Genomic DNA, 13,030 nt, shown 5'->3' on the forward strand with positions numbered 1-13,030 from the left:
GAAGATAAAGGCAAGACTACGATGCGCAATGCCGATGCCTACCGTAGTACTCTTCTTTCCCGCACATGACTGCAGAGAATAGCAGACCATCCATTCCTTCCTGCTCTCTTGAGCTTCTGGATGGAAATCTGGAAGGCCGTCTCTCATTCTTCATCCACCACTTGCTTCCTGCCTTTCGCCTCTTCGCGAATGAGCAGCAGCGGCATGCCCAACATGAAGAGCCGTATATAATCCCCTCGTCCCCATCCCATCCCAACTTCAATCTCTTCTTCTCTTCCATCCACCTCGTACACATTTCATTCTCCCCAGTACATCACACTCTCGCTTCAATTTTGGCTCGTTTTCTTGGAACCCAAGTTTTGGAACCTTCATTTCCTCGGGCAGTGCTCTACACACAACACGTTCTCGCCATTCCACTCATTCTATTTTCGTGCGTTTTCGGCAACAAAAAACTATCATCATGCGGCTCCCTGGGCCCTCGATGCCCTCACAACGCCAAAGCCAGACGGCAGCCGGCATTGCCCTCGTCATCTTGGCCCTCTTCACAGCCTTTGCTGTGACCCAGGCTGTTCGACCATCCCAGGAAGAGTCCACCCTCTCCCAGAGGCACAATATCGTCGAAGCCAGGCAATTTCTTCCATGGATCTTTGGCGGTGGTCAAACTACCACCATTGCGGACCCTGCTCAACCCGCCGTCACTACTCCTCTCCCTGCGGCTGCACCACCCACTCCCAACAACCAACAACAGCAAGGTCCTCTTGGCGGCGTCATTCCTCAAGTTGGCCATGTCATTCCCAGTCTGCTTGCTTCTTTGAGTTCAGCACTTGTGGCAGTGGTAACTCCGGTTCCATCCATCCTCAACCCTGGAAATGTCATACCAGTTGTCTCCAATGTTGTGCCCGCGTCGGTTGAGTCCATACTCCAGCCTGGCGGCGGCCCCGTTATTCCAACAGCCATCCCGAATGTCGAAGGATCCAATGGTGGACTCCTGCCTCCGATCCAGAGTGCGGTCAACAGCATCGTCAGCGCGGTTGGGTCTGCTCTTCCTCTGCCTGCCGGGTCTGGACTGCCCGTACCTCTTCCGACCCAAGTCGGTGGCACCCCCCCGGTTTCCGAAGTCACTGCGGCTATTGGCAACGGCGCCTCCATCATCACCAACATTCCAGAGGTGCTTGTCAGCGTTGTATCCTCCATCGTCGGCCATATTCCTTCGGCTGTTATCAACCTTCCCTCAGCGATTGCCGTATCTGACGTCGTCGATGCCACCGCAGTCGTCTCAGGCCTCTCATCTTTGGTTGCAAGTGTTCTGCAGTCAGCTTCAGTCATTATGCCGCTTCCAACAACAGCTCCTCAGCTCCCTGAAGACTTGCCTACCGACGGAAATCTTTGTACTGGAGTCAAGTATGAGAGCGGGATTCCTACTTTCATTGCTGTTCCTTGCCCTGGGCAGTCTTCCCCTCCCGCCACGCCGGCGGCACCTTTATCTAACGTACCAGCTTCGAGTTCTGCAGTCATCCCAGCCGACCCTCCTGTATCTTCTCAAGCTGAACTTTCCACTCCTGCAGCAACTCCGGCAGCTGGAGCTTCACAGCCGTCCCCAACAGCATCGTCTCCGGCTGGTGGTGCAAACGCTACTCCTCCTGCTAGCTCTCTTTCGACACAAGCTGGAGCCGGAGGCCCTGGAAACAATGGCCACCCACAGAATACTGCCCCAGCAGGTCAGCCTCAATCACCTGTGCAATCTTCGAGTCCGGTGGATCCCAGGCCAGGTAAGAGACAGTCTATCTTGATTTACACAGTGTACTGACTTACGACTCTAGCCAATCCTCCACCTGCTGCTACTCAAGCCCCCAACCAGGCAAGTAGCGGTGCAGGAGGTTCGCCACCGGCATCAGCTCCTGCAGCCAGCCCCCTGACAACGTTGACTGTCGCTGCCGGAACACCCGTCTCCATGCCAAACGGCGTGCCAGCCAACAGCGGAAACGGACAGAGCCCCTCTCCGACTTCTCAGACAGGCGGCTCGGTCTTCGGAGTTGACGAGGGACAAGATCCTGCCTCTGGAAACATACCACCAGGCACACCAGTCATCCCCATTTCCGATTGCCCTGCCGTTGTTCAATGCCCTGCATGCCCGGCTTCCCCAGCAAAACCTCCTTCCGGCTCATGTCCTTGCCCTGGTCGAGGCTACTCTTGTTCAGAGTGTCTCAATGGATGGTTTTGTCCCCCAGAGGAAACCCCAATGCTGCCAGCGCCCTGCGGGATGGGATGGCCTTGCTACCACTGCAAAGGTGGCTGGTACTGTGCTCCCGACAACAACAACATGGCACCTGCTGCTGCAAACGATCCTCCCGTCGTTGTGATCAAGACTGTGACAGCTTTTGTCGCTCCCCAACCCACTGGAGTCGGCAATGGTGGCACCGGAGACAGTGGCAACAACAACGCTTCTGGCGACGGTGGTAATGGCAATGGGGGCAATGGGGACAACGGCAACGGAACGCCTGGCAATGGTAACTCTGGCGCTGGCAACGGTGGCTCTTCGGCTGCATCTACGCCTTGCACAACGGCGAGCAATGGTCAGTACACCGGCCCTCCAGGAAATGGTGCCGGCTCGGCCCCCAACCCCAGCCCGGACAACTCTAGCAGCGGCAATGGCAATGGCAATGGAAATGGGAACGGCAATGGGAACGGCAATGGGAACGGCAACAACGATCCTGGTAACGGCAACGCAGGCAAAGGCAATCCTGGCAACCCTGCATCAACGCCTTGCACAACCACTGGCGGCCAACCCACGAGTCAATCTGGATCTGATGGTGGCTCTGGAGATGGTTCTGGAATCAGTGGCCCTGCCAACGTCCCCGAACCACCGGCTGCATCTCCTACTCTCTCTCCCTCCAATCGAAACCCTCCAGCCAGTCCTGGCCAACCTCTCAGTCCCGCCTCCCCGTCACCTAACGGAAATCCTCCAGCTGGGTACGGTAGTTCCCCTGCGAACCCTGCCAACGGCAACTCAAACAATGGATCTGGTAACGGCTCAGGCTCAGGTGCACCAAGTGACAACGGAGCACCTGGCAACACCGGCCCTTCAAGTCCAGAAGCCGGCAGCAACGCAGGTGCAGGATCTGGCAACGCTGGCGCAGAATCTGACAATGGATCTCCGGATAACCGTGGACCTAAACCCGCTCCTGAGGTTACTGGCTGGGAGTATCTTGGATGTTTCAAGGACTATGCCGTTCGAACACTCGATGGCGACCCGTCCATCTATTTCACAGGTAGCATGTCAAATGAGAAGTGTATTGCACACTGTGGCTCCATGGGTTTCCAGCTCGCCGGCACGGAGTACGGCAAGGAGTGTTGGTGTGGCACTGCGTTCCAGCTGGCCGTACGCATCCCGGAAGAGATGTGCAACGAAGTTTGCGATGGCAAATCAAACGACATCTGTGGAGGGGACTGGGCTGTCACCGTTTACAGTAAAACCGGCCAGGCTTTGAGCTTGCCGTCCGATGACGATGTTGCCAATGGTGCCGGAGGTGGTAACGGCAACAGTGGATCCGGCACCGGAAACAACGGAGGTGCCGGCAACCCACCATCTGCTCCCCAGAATCCTGCCCCGGGACCTCCTGCTGGACCTCCTGCCGCACCGCCGGCATCACCCCCTCAGACACCAGGTCAAGGTCAGCCTCCACCACCCCCGGCAGGAAATCCCCAGGACAGCAGCACTCCTCCTACATCTCCAAACCCTGCACCACAGCCTCAGATCGACATTGCTTCTCTTATCCAGAGCATCATCAATGCGCTACCCAAGAGCAGTCCTGATGGCGCGTACGGCAGCAGTCTGGGAGCAAGGGACTCTGGGGCGCCTGGCAGCAGTGGACTTGCGCTTCCTGTCAACTCTGCCGTTCCCAATAATAGTGCAGGAGGTTCGCCGATGATGGGTCCGGGTCTTATCAACCCTATGGAAGGACTCAGCCGCTATGGTGGCAAAACAAGAGAGATGGAAAGCCGAAATATGAAGCGCAGCAGCATCATAGGGCGGCGGGCCGTCGCAAAGTTTGATGGTATCATCTGCGATAGAGAAGATGAGTGTGATGACGGCTGTTTGACGAAGGCGCAGGTTTAGAAGGAAAAAGTTCCATGCTATCACGAAGTTATGATGATGTATGACTTATGATCATGAATGCTGGGTTCTTGTTCAGCACTTGCGGTTACTGGAAGTTTTTGGGAAGAGACGGGCTATTACGTATGAATATTGCCTGAGCTCAGATAATGTAATGAAACATGACTTTGAACGTTCCATCTTGAAGATTCCCCTGCGACTGATCTTCAAGCTCGTCCACTTTGTGATAATTCATTGGTAGGCTCATCAGGAGAACGAAGGGTTTGACTATATAAACAAGACACCCGAAAGCTTGAGATGTAAAAGGTTCAAAAGCAAGGCATGGGAAGTTCATTCTTCCATTCACCACAATTTTCGGAACCCGAAAGTGCACTGTTCACAACATCGGATTCAGAAGAATGATGAAAGCCGCGGTAGTCGATCATATAAATCATAAATCAAGGCTCTCTCTCGCCGCTCAGGTTCCAGTACTGTATTATCTACATACCTGGCTGACTGGCTCCACTGGTTATGGCATTCTCACTGTGATCAATGCGTCCGACTTTGAGCTCCTACGAATCCCACCTGATTTCAAATCGTTGATGAAGTACAACGAATATAAGCGATGCATGAGATCTCTAAAGAGAATGGATGTAGTATGCCTCGAAAATGTAAAGCTGAGCAGCCAGCCCATTCGGTCTCGGTGGGTGCGGGGGGGGACGGCCGGGGCCCACTTTCTATCGGCAGCCGAGGGGCTCCGGTCCCGGGGAGTCCGGAGCCACTAAAATGCAGTGGTGGGCACGGAACTTTACCATTCACTGATGCCCTGAACGACAGTACACAATGGGCTTCGGTCCCTCTGACAGCCCTGCAGAAGTTAGAGATGGAACCGCAAGGTCTAGAAACTTGAGACTGTACCCACCCCTGGTCCGCGTCCTCTCAACGCCCCCCGTGCTATCGTTCCTTTGGTGTGCGATTGGCTTGCTGACTTAAACATTCGGAAATTTCCATAGTTGGACACAGTACAAGATAGGAGAAACCTGGGATAGCTAAGTACTAGTCATTCAACATTAACTATATGTAGACTTTGGGCTCGTGATAGAAGGCTGTGACGCTTCACACCTTGAGACTCAGGGAATTTTTTCTTTTCCAACACATTGGACGGAAACAGGCAGAGAGGGTTGGAGTACGGCTGCACGAGGTACTTTCCTCCTTCTTCACACGCGAGTCGCATCCAACATGGCATCCGTCAACCACCAATCCACCCTCTCGAGCTGAGCCTTTTGCGACACCTCGAGCTGCGTGCTCGTGGGCAGGCTCGCGTTCGCATTACTCTGGTACGCGAACTGCGGGACCAATCTCACGGGGGAATCGACAAACTCTCCCGCGCCCCCCAGGGCGCCGTAGCTGTGCCACGTGGGCGAGGTGGCGAGCTTCTCCTTGTTCGGGTCGCCGCGGCGGATGAAGCTGCCGATGTAGGCGCGCCACTCGAGCGCGAGGCTCTTCTCAAAGGGCGTCATGACGGCCGTGGCGTTCTGGAGGTAGCTGTTGTCGGCCGAGTGAGCGACGTAGTTGAGCGGGTACGGGTTGGTGCTGGAGGAGTAATTTGTGCCGACGCCGGGGGCGTTGAAGCGGAATGCCCAGACCCTGTTCTCGCCGACGGCTTTGGACATGTACCGTCCCACGAGACGCTCGGAGCCGGTGATGCCTTGCTCCCCGAACGGGCTGAGGGCCATGATGTATGACTTGAAGGTTGTCAGGAAGAAGTTGTCCGGGCTGGCGTAGCCGAAAGTAGAGTTGCTGGGGTAGTAGCCGGCGACCTGCTTGACCTGGCTGTCGGTCAGGTTCCAGATTCCGTTTGTGGTCGAGTCGAGGACGCTCGTGTTGCGGGGTGCAATGTTGGCGCCCTCGTCGTTGACGAAGCCCACGACTGTCTTGACCTTGGCGACTTTGCCCTTCTTGAAGAGCCGCGTGACCGAGTCGGTCAGGGTGACGCCGTCGATCATGGGCAAGAAGGCGCCTGAGCTGCCAAAGGTGAGGTTATTGAATTCGCTGGCAGGTCCGAGAAAAAACGTTAGCCGAGGAAAATGGTGATCTTTGCGCCAGCATCTTTGCGCCAGCATATGGGGGGTTTCAAGGTGTGGTTTCATACCCTGAAGAAGCCTTGTATTTGGTCAAGGCGTTGTAGGCATTCACCAGTGCAGGAACAGGGGCACCTTGAAAGCAGTCCAACTGAGCCTGTCCGCTCGTGCAGTTGAGCAGCGTAAAATACTCAGCGTTGCGGTCCGCGAGCTCGTCTACGCGGAAGCTGGGAGATCTCTGCACGGAACGGGGCACAGCCTTGGAGAACAGACCCTGGTTGTCACCGTCGTAGAGCACCATCTGCGAGACGACGGCGTAGCCACCGCCAGACTGGCCCATGACGGTCACGTCACCGGGGTCGCCGCCAAAGGCCGCAATGTTCTGCTTGACCCAGCGGAGGGCCTGGCGCTGGTCGAGCAGACCGGCGTTGGCGGAGGGCAGGGACGGGTGGGCCATGAAGCCGAGAGCGCCGAGGCGGTAGCCGACGTTGACGGCGATGAAGTCCTGGCTCTGGCCGACCCAGTCGCTAAAGTCGTTGTTGGGCGCCGCGCTGTATTGCAGACCGCCGCCGTGGATGTAGAACATGACGGGGAGCTTGTCGCCGGCTTTGGCCTTGGCGGGCTTCCAGATCCACAGCTTGAGGCAGTCTTCTTGTCCGGGGCCGGAGCGCGGACCGACAATGTTGCTGTTGACGACCCCGTACGGCGCGCCGGCGAACTGTACGCACCGCAGGGCGTTGTCTGTCACGTCGACGACGTCCGAGCCCCGGGCCCCGAGGGCCTTGGGAGGCATGAAGCGGAGCGAACCGACTGGGGGCTCGGCGTACGGGATTCCCTTCCAGGAGGCGACACTTTTCGCGAGCCCAAGAAATTTCAGAGTCAGCTACTTTTTGTCTCGGGAGGATCAAAGACAAAGGAAGGACGAGGGTGCAAGGTTCGAGTGAGAGTTTCGACATACGTTCCATTGTTCTGGACCACGCCTAGGTAAGAGCCAGCCGAGCCAAGGTTGATGACAGGGTTGGTAGCGTTACCGCTCGCTGGGATGCCGGCACCAAGCGCAGGCGAGGCCGCGAGCAGCAGCGCGGCCGCACTGGCTGTCGAGACAAACAACATGACGGAAGTTTGATTGAGCTTGGTGTTCCGCTTTCCTCTCGAGGTGTAATGCCGTGCCTGAGATCTAGCTGTAGATCACATCAGTTTTCTTGGCGGGAGAACACGATGGGATCTTTATAGCCAGAGGCCCGGCAGAGGCCCGGCTGCCCGGCTGGGGCCAAGCTGGAGATCGCGGGGGGGAAACATGGGCATGGCAAGGATGGCAGGAAGAATGTTCAGCAGAAGTCGAGATCAGATGAACTGCCGATATGGGGTAGAGATGAAAGAGAGATGTTCAGATGCGGAGAATGTGGAGATTCTCTGGGGTACACTGCGATTTCCCCAGATTGTTTCCCCGCAAGGGGGGTCATTGCTTTTCCCCGACGCCCTCGCACAATGGTTACCAGAGTGCTGGGCCCGTGGAGATCGTCATTCGTGTCATTTAGCATTTTCCCGCGGTGCTAAGAGGGCCAGCTGCAAATACCATCTTTTGGGGCTCATGTGGGCCTGGTATCATGTCCTAGCCGAGGTATGGTAGCCGAGGGTATATGGTAGCCGGGTAATGCACCTTTGACGCAACAAACTCTGTCTGGAGATGTCTGAATCCGACTTTGTGGTTAGTGGTGCATGCCGATTCTATTAAGCTTCAGGATCATCCAAGGCCATGCTAGTCCAGCAGTGGGTTTCGTTCTCTGGTACTGGGTAAAGTCTCTCTACGGTCTTGCTACTACATCATCGATAGTCGCACTATCCACAATCTAGCCTCGCACCTTCTCACGCTTTCTCCCAGTTCTTCATTTTGTATGTTACCACAGAGTACTTCCCGCATATGCCTGTCTACAGCAGGCCAGGCAGTATGGTGCATATCATGAAGCAAAGATCCCTCCATCTTCTCTAGGTCCTAGTACTGTAGCATCTACCTGGTTGACTGGTTCCACTGGTCGTGGCGTTCTCTTTGTGTGATAAGTGCGTCTACCTTGTCAATTGATGAAGTGCAATCACTGGGAGCGATGGGTTATTTCCTCCGAGAAGAATGGATGTATTCGTTGAACGGATAAGGTGAGCAGCAAGCCATTCAGTCTCGGGGGCTGCGAGGGGACGGCCCGGGGCCCACTCTCTACCGGCAGCTGAGATCCGGTCCCGGTGAATCCGGAGCCACTGAGCCGAGAGACACTAACGGGTCCGCTGGAGTCAGGTTCCCAACCCCTCCGCCCTCTAAACTTCTCATGACTACCATACCATAGAACCCATCTGGCTACCTGGAACCGTTGGACGCGGCAGTTTGTGATCATTGCGCATTTTGGTTGTGATGAGCTTCCGCGATTTAACACTTGAGCAACGAGCCACCCTTAGGTACTGCACACGGCGGTGCAAAAGACTCACTTCCACAGGCAGCCGGTCACGGTGGTCCGGAATCATCGAGCGGGAGGCATTCACTGGCTCGTCGGGGCAAAGCACCTTGAGCCCATTTGCAGCCATCAAGTGCAGCGCTTCTTTCTTGAACGCCACGAAGACGAAGCTCTCCTCGTCATGAGCGAAAGAAGGCGTTTCATAGCCCGCCCGTCTGAAGTGAATCTCACCCAGCAAAGCTAAGTCACCTGCCTCAGCACGCCCAGGCTCTCCGCGTGAGCTCGTACCTAAACTCCCACAGTGTTGCTTACGCTGCAGGATGTAGAAGCTGCGCGACATGAATGCCCGAAGAGCGGAAATGCGAATCAGCGTCCAAGTTGACAGTGTAGCAGTGCTGGCTTGCGATAGTAAGGTTCAATCACAAAAAGTCAGCCCATGAGGCGACATATTTGCAGTCAAATTCTCTCCTTCCGATCATTGCCCGTGCAACATCTTTCCGTGACCAACGTCCCTCCGCTTTCTTCTAGTAATTTGGGAGCAGCCACCACTCTCGCCGCCGCCGCCGCCACCGCCGCTGTCGCTGACTCTTGCTCCCTACCTCCCATCTCAGGTGAGCATATCGCAGACACTTTGCGTGAGTTCAAATCGCAGTGAAGTCCTTGCATTGTACCTTGCTTTGGCTAGACTGGAATAGAGGACCGGCCAGTAGGCCTAATCACTATCCAATCCTAGTGGAAAGACGGGCGCTGGCGGGTTCGCGGGTTGTGAGATGGTGCATTTCCCAAGGTATGTACAAAGGTAGGTGCCGCCTATGCGACCGCAGGTCACTTAGGGCGCCTTTCGGGGCTGCGAGCCTCGGGTGAGAATTCGCGAGGAACACTCGTCAGCTTACATGATTTCAAGTGCTCCATGGAACGGTGAGCGCGGCAGGCGGCTTCGTTTCCTTAAGTTTTGATACTAACTTGATTGAACAACATGCTAAATACATTTTCCTCCTGTGAACGCAGACAGGGTATCGCGTGCTTTTCTCCGTACTCTGCTGCTATTAAGCTGGTCTAGGTAGCTGCCTTCGGCCGTATTCACCGAGTAATATCGTACTGTTGTGATGTGATCTCATTATGTTGATCGGCCGTTTGTCACTTCATATCCGGGACCTCCATAGCCCAGCCATGTTCATTTCCATCGCCCCATTTGAATAGCTTTGTTTTCTTCTCGAATAATTGATCTTCTTCTTAGATCTGAAGAGCACCGAATGTCGCAGCGGAGAGCAGCAGAGCGCCAATAGTCAACCCAAGCGTGTTCACCCCGGCAGGGACATGCACACCCGCGGCCGCATTCGCGGAAGACGTGGAACTCGAGCTGCTCCCGCTCCCGCTCGCCGAAGAAGAACCGCTTCCCGACCCGGAACCGCCCGACGCAACAACGCTCGCCTGCGCCGATGCGGGCGGGTCAACGTTGCCGGTCGCCGTGGCGGAGGCGTTCACGTTGCCGTTGTCGCGGCAGAAGACCTCGGTGTAGCCCGCGCCCTGTTCGAAGAGGCAGTCTTGGAGGTCTTTGACGGATTGGTCGAGGGCGAGGCAGTAGAGGCCGCAGTTGTCGTAGTAGGCGACCACGTCTGCGTCGTTGCAGCAGGCGGACATTATGTCTGTGTGGTTGCCGCCGTAGGGCATCGCGCAGACGCGGTCGTGTTCGGGGGTGTCGTAGAGGCTCGCGGTGCAGGTTGATGTTGTGGTTGCCGAGGGGGCGGAGGCGGTGCCTGTTGATACTGCTGTGGAAGACATGTTTGCGGTTTGGTTTGGAGGTTGGGAGGTGGTGTGAGGTTGTGGTGTGGTTGGCATTAGGAGGTGAGGTATCGTGATGTTCGTTTTTGATGCTTCAGTCACTGGTGATGGCGGCTGCGAGATGAGAATAGAGAAGTGAAGTGGAATCACTAGAGCGGAGCGAAAAGGGGAAGGGAGGTAAGTAAATATGGGGTTTGCTCTTTCTACCAAGTCTTTTAGCGAGACCAAGAAAATCCCATCCCTTTTCTTTCTTCTCCGTTTCCTTGCTTTTTGTCGTGTATTGTTTCCCTGGATCCTGATGGGCGCGGTGGCTCCAGTCTGACGTGTGACAACAAACGAAAAAGCTGAAAGCCTTTCTGCGCATCCCGGCAGTGCCCCAGCCGCAAGCCTGCAAGTCTGCAATGCAGGTTTAGCTGTGCATCCACCATCCTCTCTATCTTCCCCGCGGTCGATCCTATTAATATTTGGGCCGTTGATTGGGAGACTGGTCCCGTTGTCTAGTGGGAGTCGATCCTCCCCCCGTAATGGCGTGGTTTGAATGCTGGGAGGAGCCTCCTTTGTGTGGAGAATGGGAAAAAAACGTAAGGGAAAAGGGGAGAAGGAAAAATCGCGTTGAGCCGTTGGTTGGAGGCTCCCAAGCTACCAAGCTTGCCAGCCCGCGTCGTTACATCCGTCCGACGTGCAGTAGTTTACTCACTGGTAGTCTGATGTGCTGGGCTTCTCATTGGCGTCGGATCGGCCGCAGCCACGGGGGCTGGCTGCTGCCCGGCAACCGGCAATCGGGGAGGTTAGAGGTAAGGGAGGGAGACACTAACAATTAGTTGGTTGCATCCAATAGACTCGGGACTCGGAACCGCCTGTTGGATGGTGTGATGCTGTACCACCATCGGGAATTCTTTTGGCTCGATAACTAGGTATCCCACCGGTCCTCAGCGGAGCTGTCGGGAGGGAGCCGGTGCGGTACCCCGCGTGCACCGAGGTCGCCCGGGCTTTGCGACGGGATGTGTCGAGTTTATTGGGTGACCAATTAGAGGGGTTTGCGATACGAGGGAGGAGTCGTCATCTGAGACCTTGTTTGGGAGCAGACGCGCAGAAATGGGAGAAAGTGAGCCCTTGAAGAGTTTAGCTGGCTGCGAAGCACGAAGTAAGAGCCGGCGGTGCAGCTTGTGGCTTGATGATGAAGAGGTGACTGGTGAAGCGGGCCGGCCGAGAGGCGCCGTTGCCTCTTTTCGCATATACCTTGAGTAGGTACCTTACCTGGTGTGCTTATTCGTCGCGCAGCCCTATTTTTCACTGCGATTTCAACTCACTCGAAGGATCTTCGACGTGCTCAGATAAGCGTCGAGAGTAAGAGTCAATAGCGGTGGTGAGATTAGTGATGGCCCTTAGAAAACGATAGTTTCAGGCCTTTCAAGCGAAGCTGCTGCGCAATGGTGAAATAGAGAGGATTCGCCTATGGCTGTTACTGATTTTCAAGGGCTTAATTTGGCGATTAACCCTCACCATCGCGGGTCGGACCTCCATCATCCACTTGGGCACTGGCAAACTGGTTGTCGTTCCCAGCACTGGTGGTGTAACGTGGCCAACTGCACTGCATTCTTAACTCACGCAAAGGGCGCGTGGCGGGTCAGCTACGACGTCCTCTTCGTTGCACTGCAATTATAGCTCAGCAAAAGGAGAGGTTAGTTTCTGTGTCGTCCGAGAAGGAACGAAAGTCAGTGACTGTAGATGGGGCCCAGGTTCAGTGCCCCGACTTGCCAGCGGAGGCCTCCCGCTCCGTTACACGATGATCGGAGCCGGTCGCCGGTGGAAGTGGGTCTTTTGCACCGCCTGACACCTACGGCCGGGCTCACTGCTCAAGTAGAGATCGTAGAAGATTAGCACACGTCGGAAAGCTCTGTAAACCCGAATAACATCAAAAAGTACCTCAGAACCGAACAGCGAGCTCGATGCCACAATATGGGAAGGAGGGTAGAGGGCTCTAAAACCTAGCTGCGTTACGATGCGAGTAAAGCAAAGACTGGCGGCTATAGAGCCCGGCATGATGTCAAACTGGTGACCTATTCGGGTACCGGGACTAAGGAAGTGACAAAGTGAACCAAACTTTTGCACGAGCGTATCTTCAGCCTTGGCGCAACCATACCTGAGCGACTGAACACGTCCGCCGAAGTCATCCGCGTACCACAACCCCTCAGCCATTACCGAAAACAGGCGTCCAAGGCGATCGTGATGGTGTTGCCTACTCAGCCCAGCTGCATCACACTCGCATTTCACCGCACCTTTAACCCACCCAAACGGTCCTCGAAGGGGGGCTTGCTTACTTGGCTGCTTTGTGGGTGCATAGGCGGTGCAGTTCACTGCATTCTTAACTCACGCAGAGGGTCTTCAACACCCTTCTCGAACAGGCTGAAGACGAACGATGGCGGCGGATCCTCTCCAGTCTTGATCACCCTCTCAAGGCTTTCCAGAGTATGGTCATTTATTGAAATCCGTCAAACAAGGCGAGCGGTCTCGTATGCGTGTCGCTACAAAAGCTTGGTTTGCTGCGGTTCCGATCTCATTACCGGCCGTCAGTCGTGACGGCTTGGACGCTGATGCAGGGTGATGGTTTTTACACTTGATTTGCACTCACT

General features: G+C 55.6%; 4 protein-coding genes across 4 annotated transcripts; 2 read left to right on the plus strand and 2 right to left on the minus strand.

Annotated features, from left to right (window-relative positions):
- The first annotated feature begins 1,167 nt into the window (after positions 1–1,167).
- Positions 1,168–2,187, plus strand: BDZ83DRAFT_614684 (uncharacterized protein). Its single transcript, XM_060507854.1, has 2 exons — positions 1,168–1,769; positions 1,821–2,187. Exons 1-2 carry the CDS (start codon positions 1,260–1,262, stop codon positions 1,914–1,916), a joined length of 606 nt encoding a protein of 201 aa, XP_060366829.1. The 5' UTR covers positions 1,168–1,259; the 3' UTR covers positions 1,917–2,187.
- Positions 2,166–4,209, plus strand: BDZ83DRAFT_614685 (WSC domain-containing protein). The gene is given in 2 exon segments (XM_060507855.1): positions 2,166–2,653; positions 2,666–4,209. The coding sequence occupies 2 exon segments, from the start codon at positions 2,240–2,242 to the stop codon at positions 4,115–4,117; spliced, it is 1,866 nt and encodes a 621-aa protein (XP_060366830.1). The 5' UTR covers positions 2,166–2,239; the 3' UTR covers positions 4,118–4,209.
- A 2,356-nt stretch (positions 4,210–6,565) lies between these two features.
- BDZ83DRAFT_536833 (Carboxylesterase) lies at positions 6,566–7,015 on the minus strand (the record flags this gene model as incomplete). The annotated part of the gene is made up of 1 exon (XM_060503369.1): positions 6,566–7,015. A coding segment is annotated over one exon (450 nt), but the record flags the coding sequence as incomplete, so codon positions are not given.
- A 2,833-nt stretch (positions 7,016–9,848) lies between these two features.
- On the minus strand, positions 9,849–10,397 carry BDZ83DRAFT_718188 (uncharacterized protein; the record flags this gene model as incomplete). The annotated part of the gene is made up of 1 exon (XM_060512037.1): positions 9,849–10,397. One exon carries the CDS (start codon positions 10,395–10,397, stop codon positions 9,849–9,851), a length of 549 nt encoding a protein of 182 aa, XP_060366832.1.
- Between the last annotated feature and the right edge of the window lie 2,633 nt (positions 10,398–13,030).

The sequence above is a fragment of the Colletotrichum acutatum genome (assembly GCF_030867785.1).
Source record: "Colletotrichum acutatum strain CBS 112980 chromosome Unknown BDZ83scaffold_29, whole genome shotgun sequence".
In the NCBI taxonomy this organism is placed as follows: Eukaryota; Fungi; Ascomycota; class Sordariomycetes; order Glomerellales; family Glomerellaceae; genus Colletotrichum; species Colletotrichum acutatum.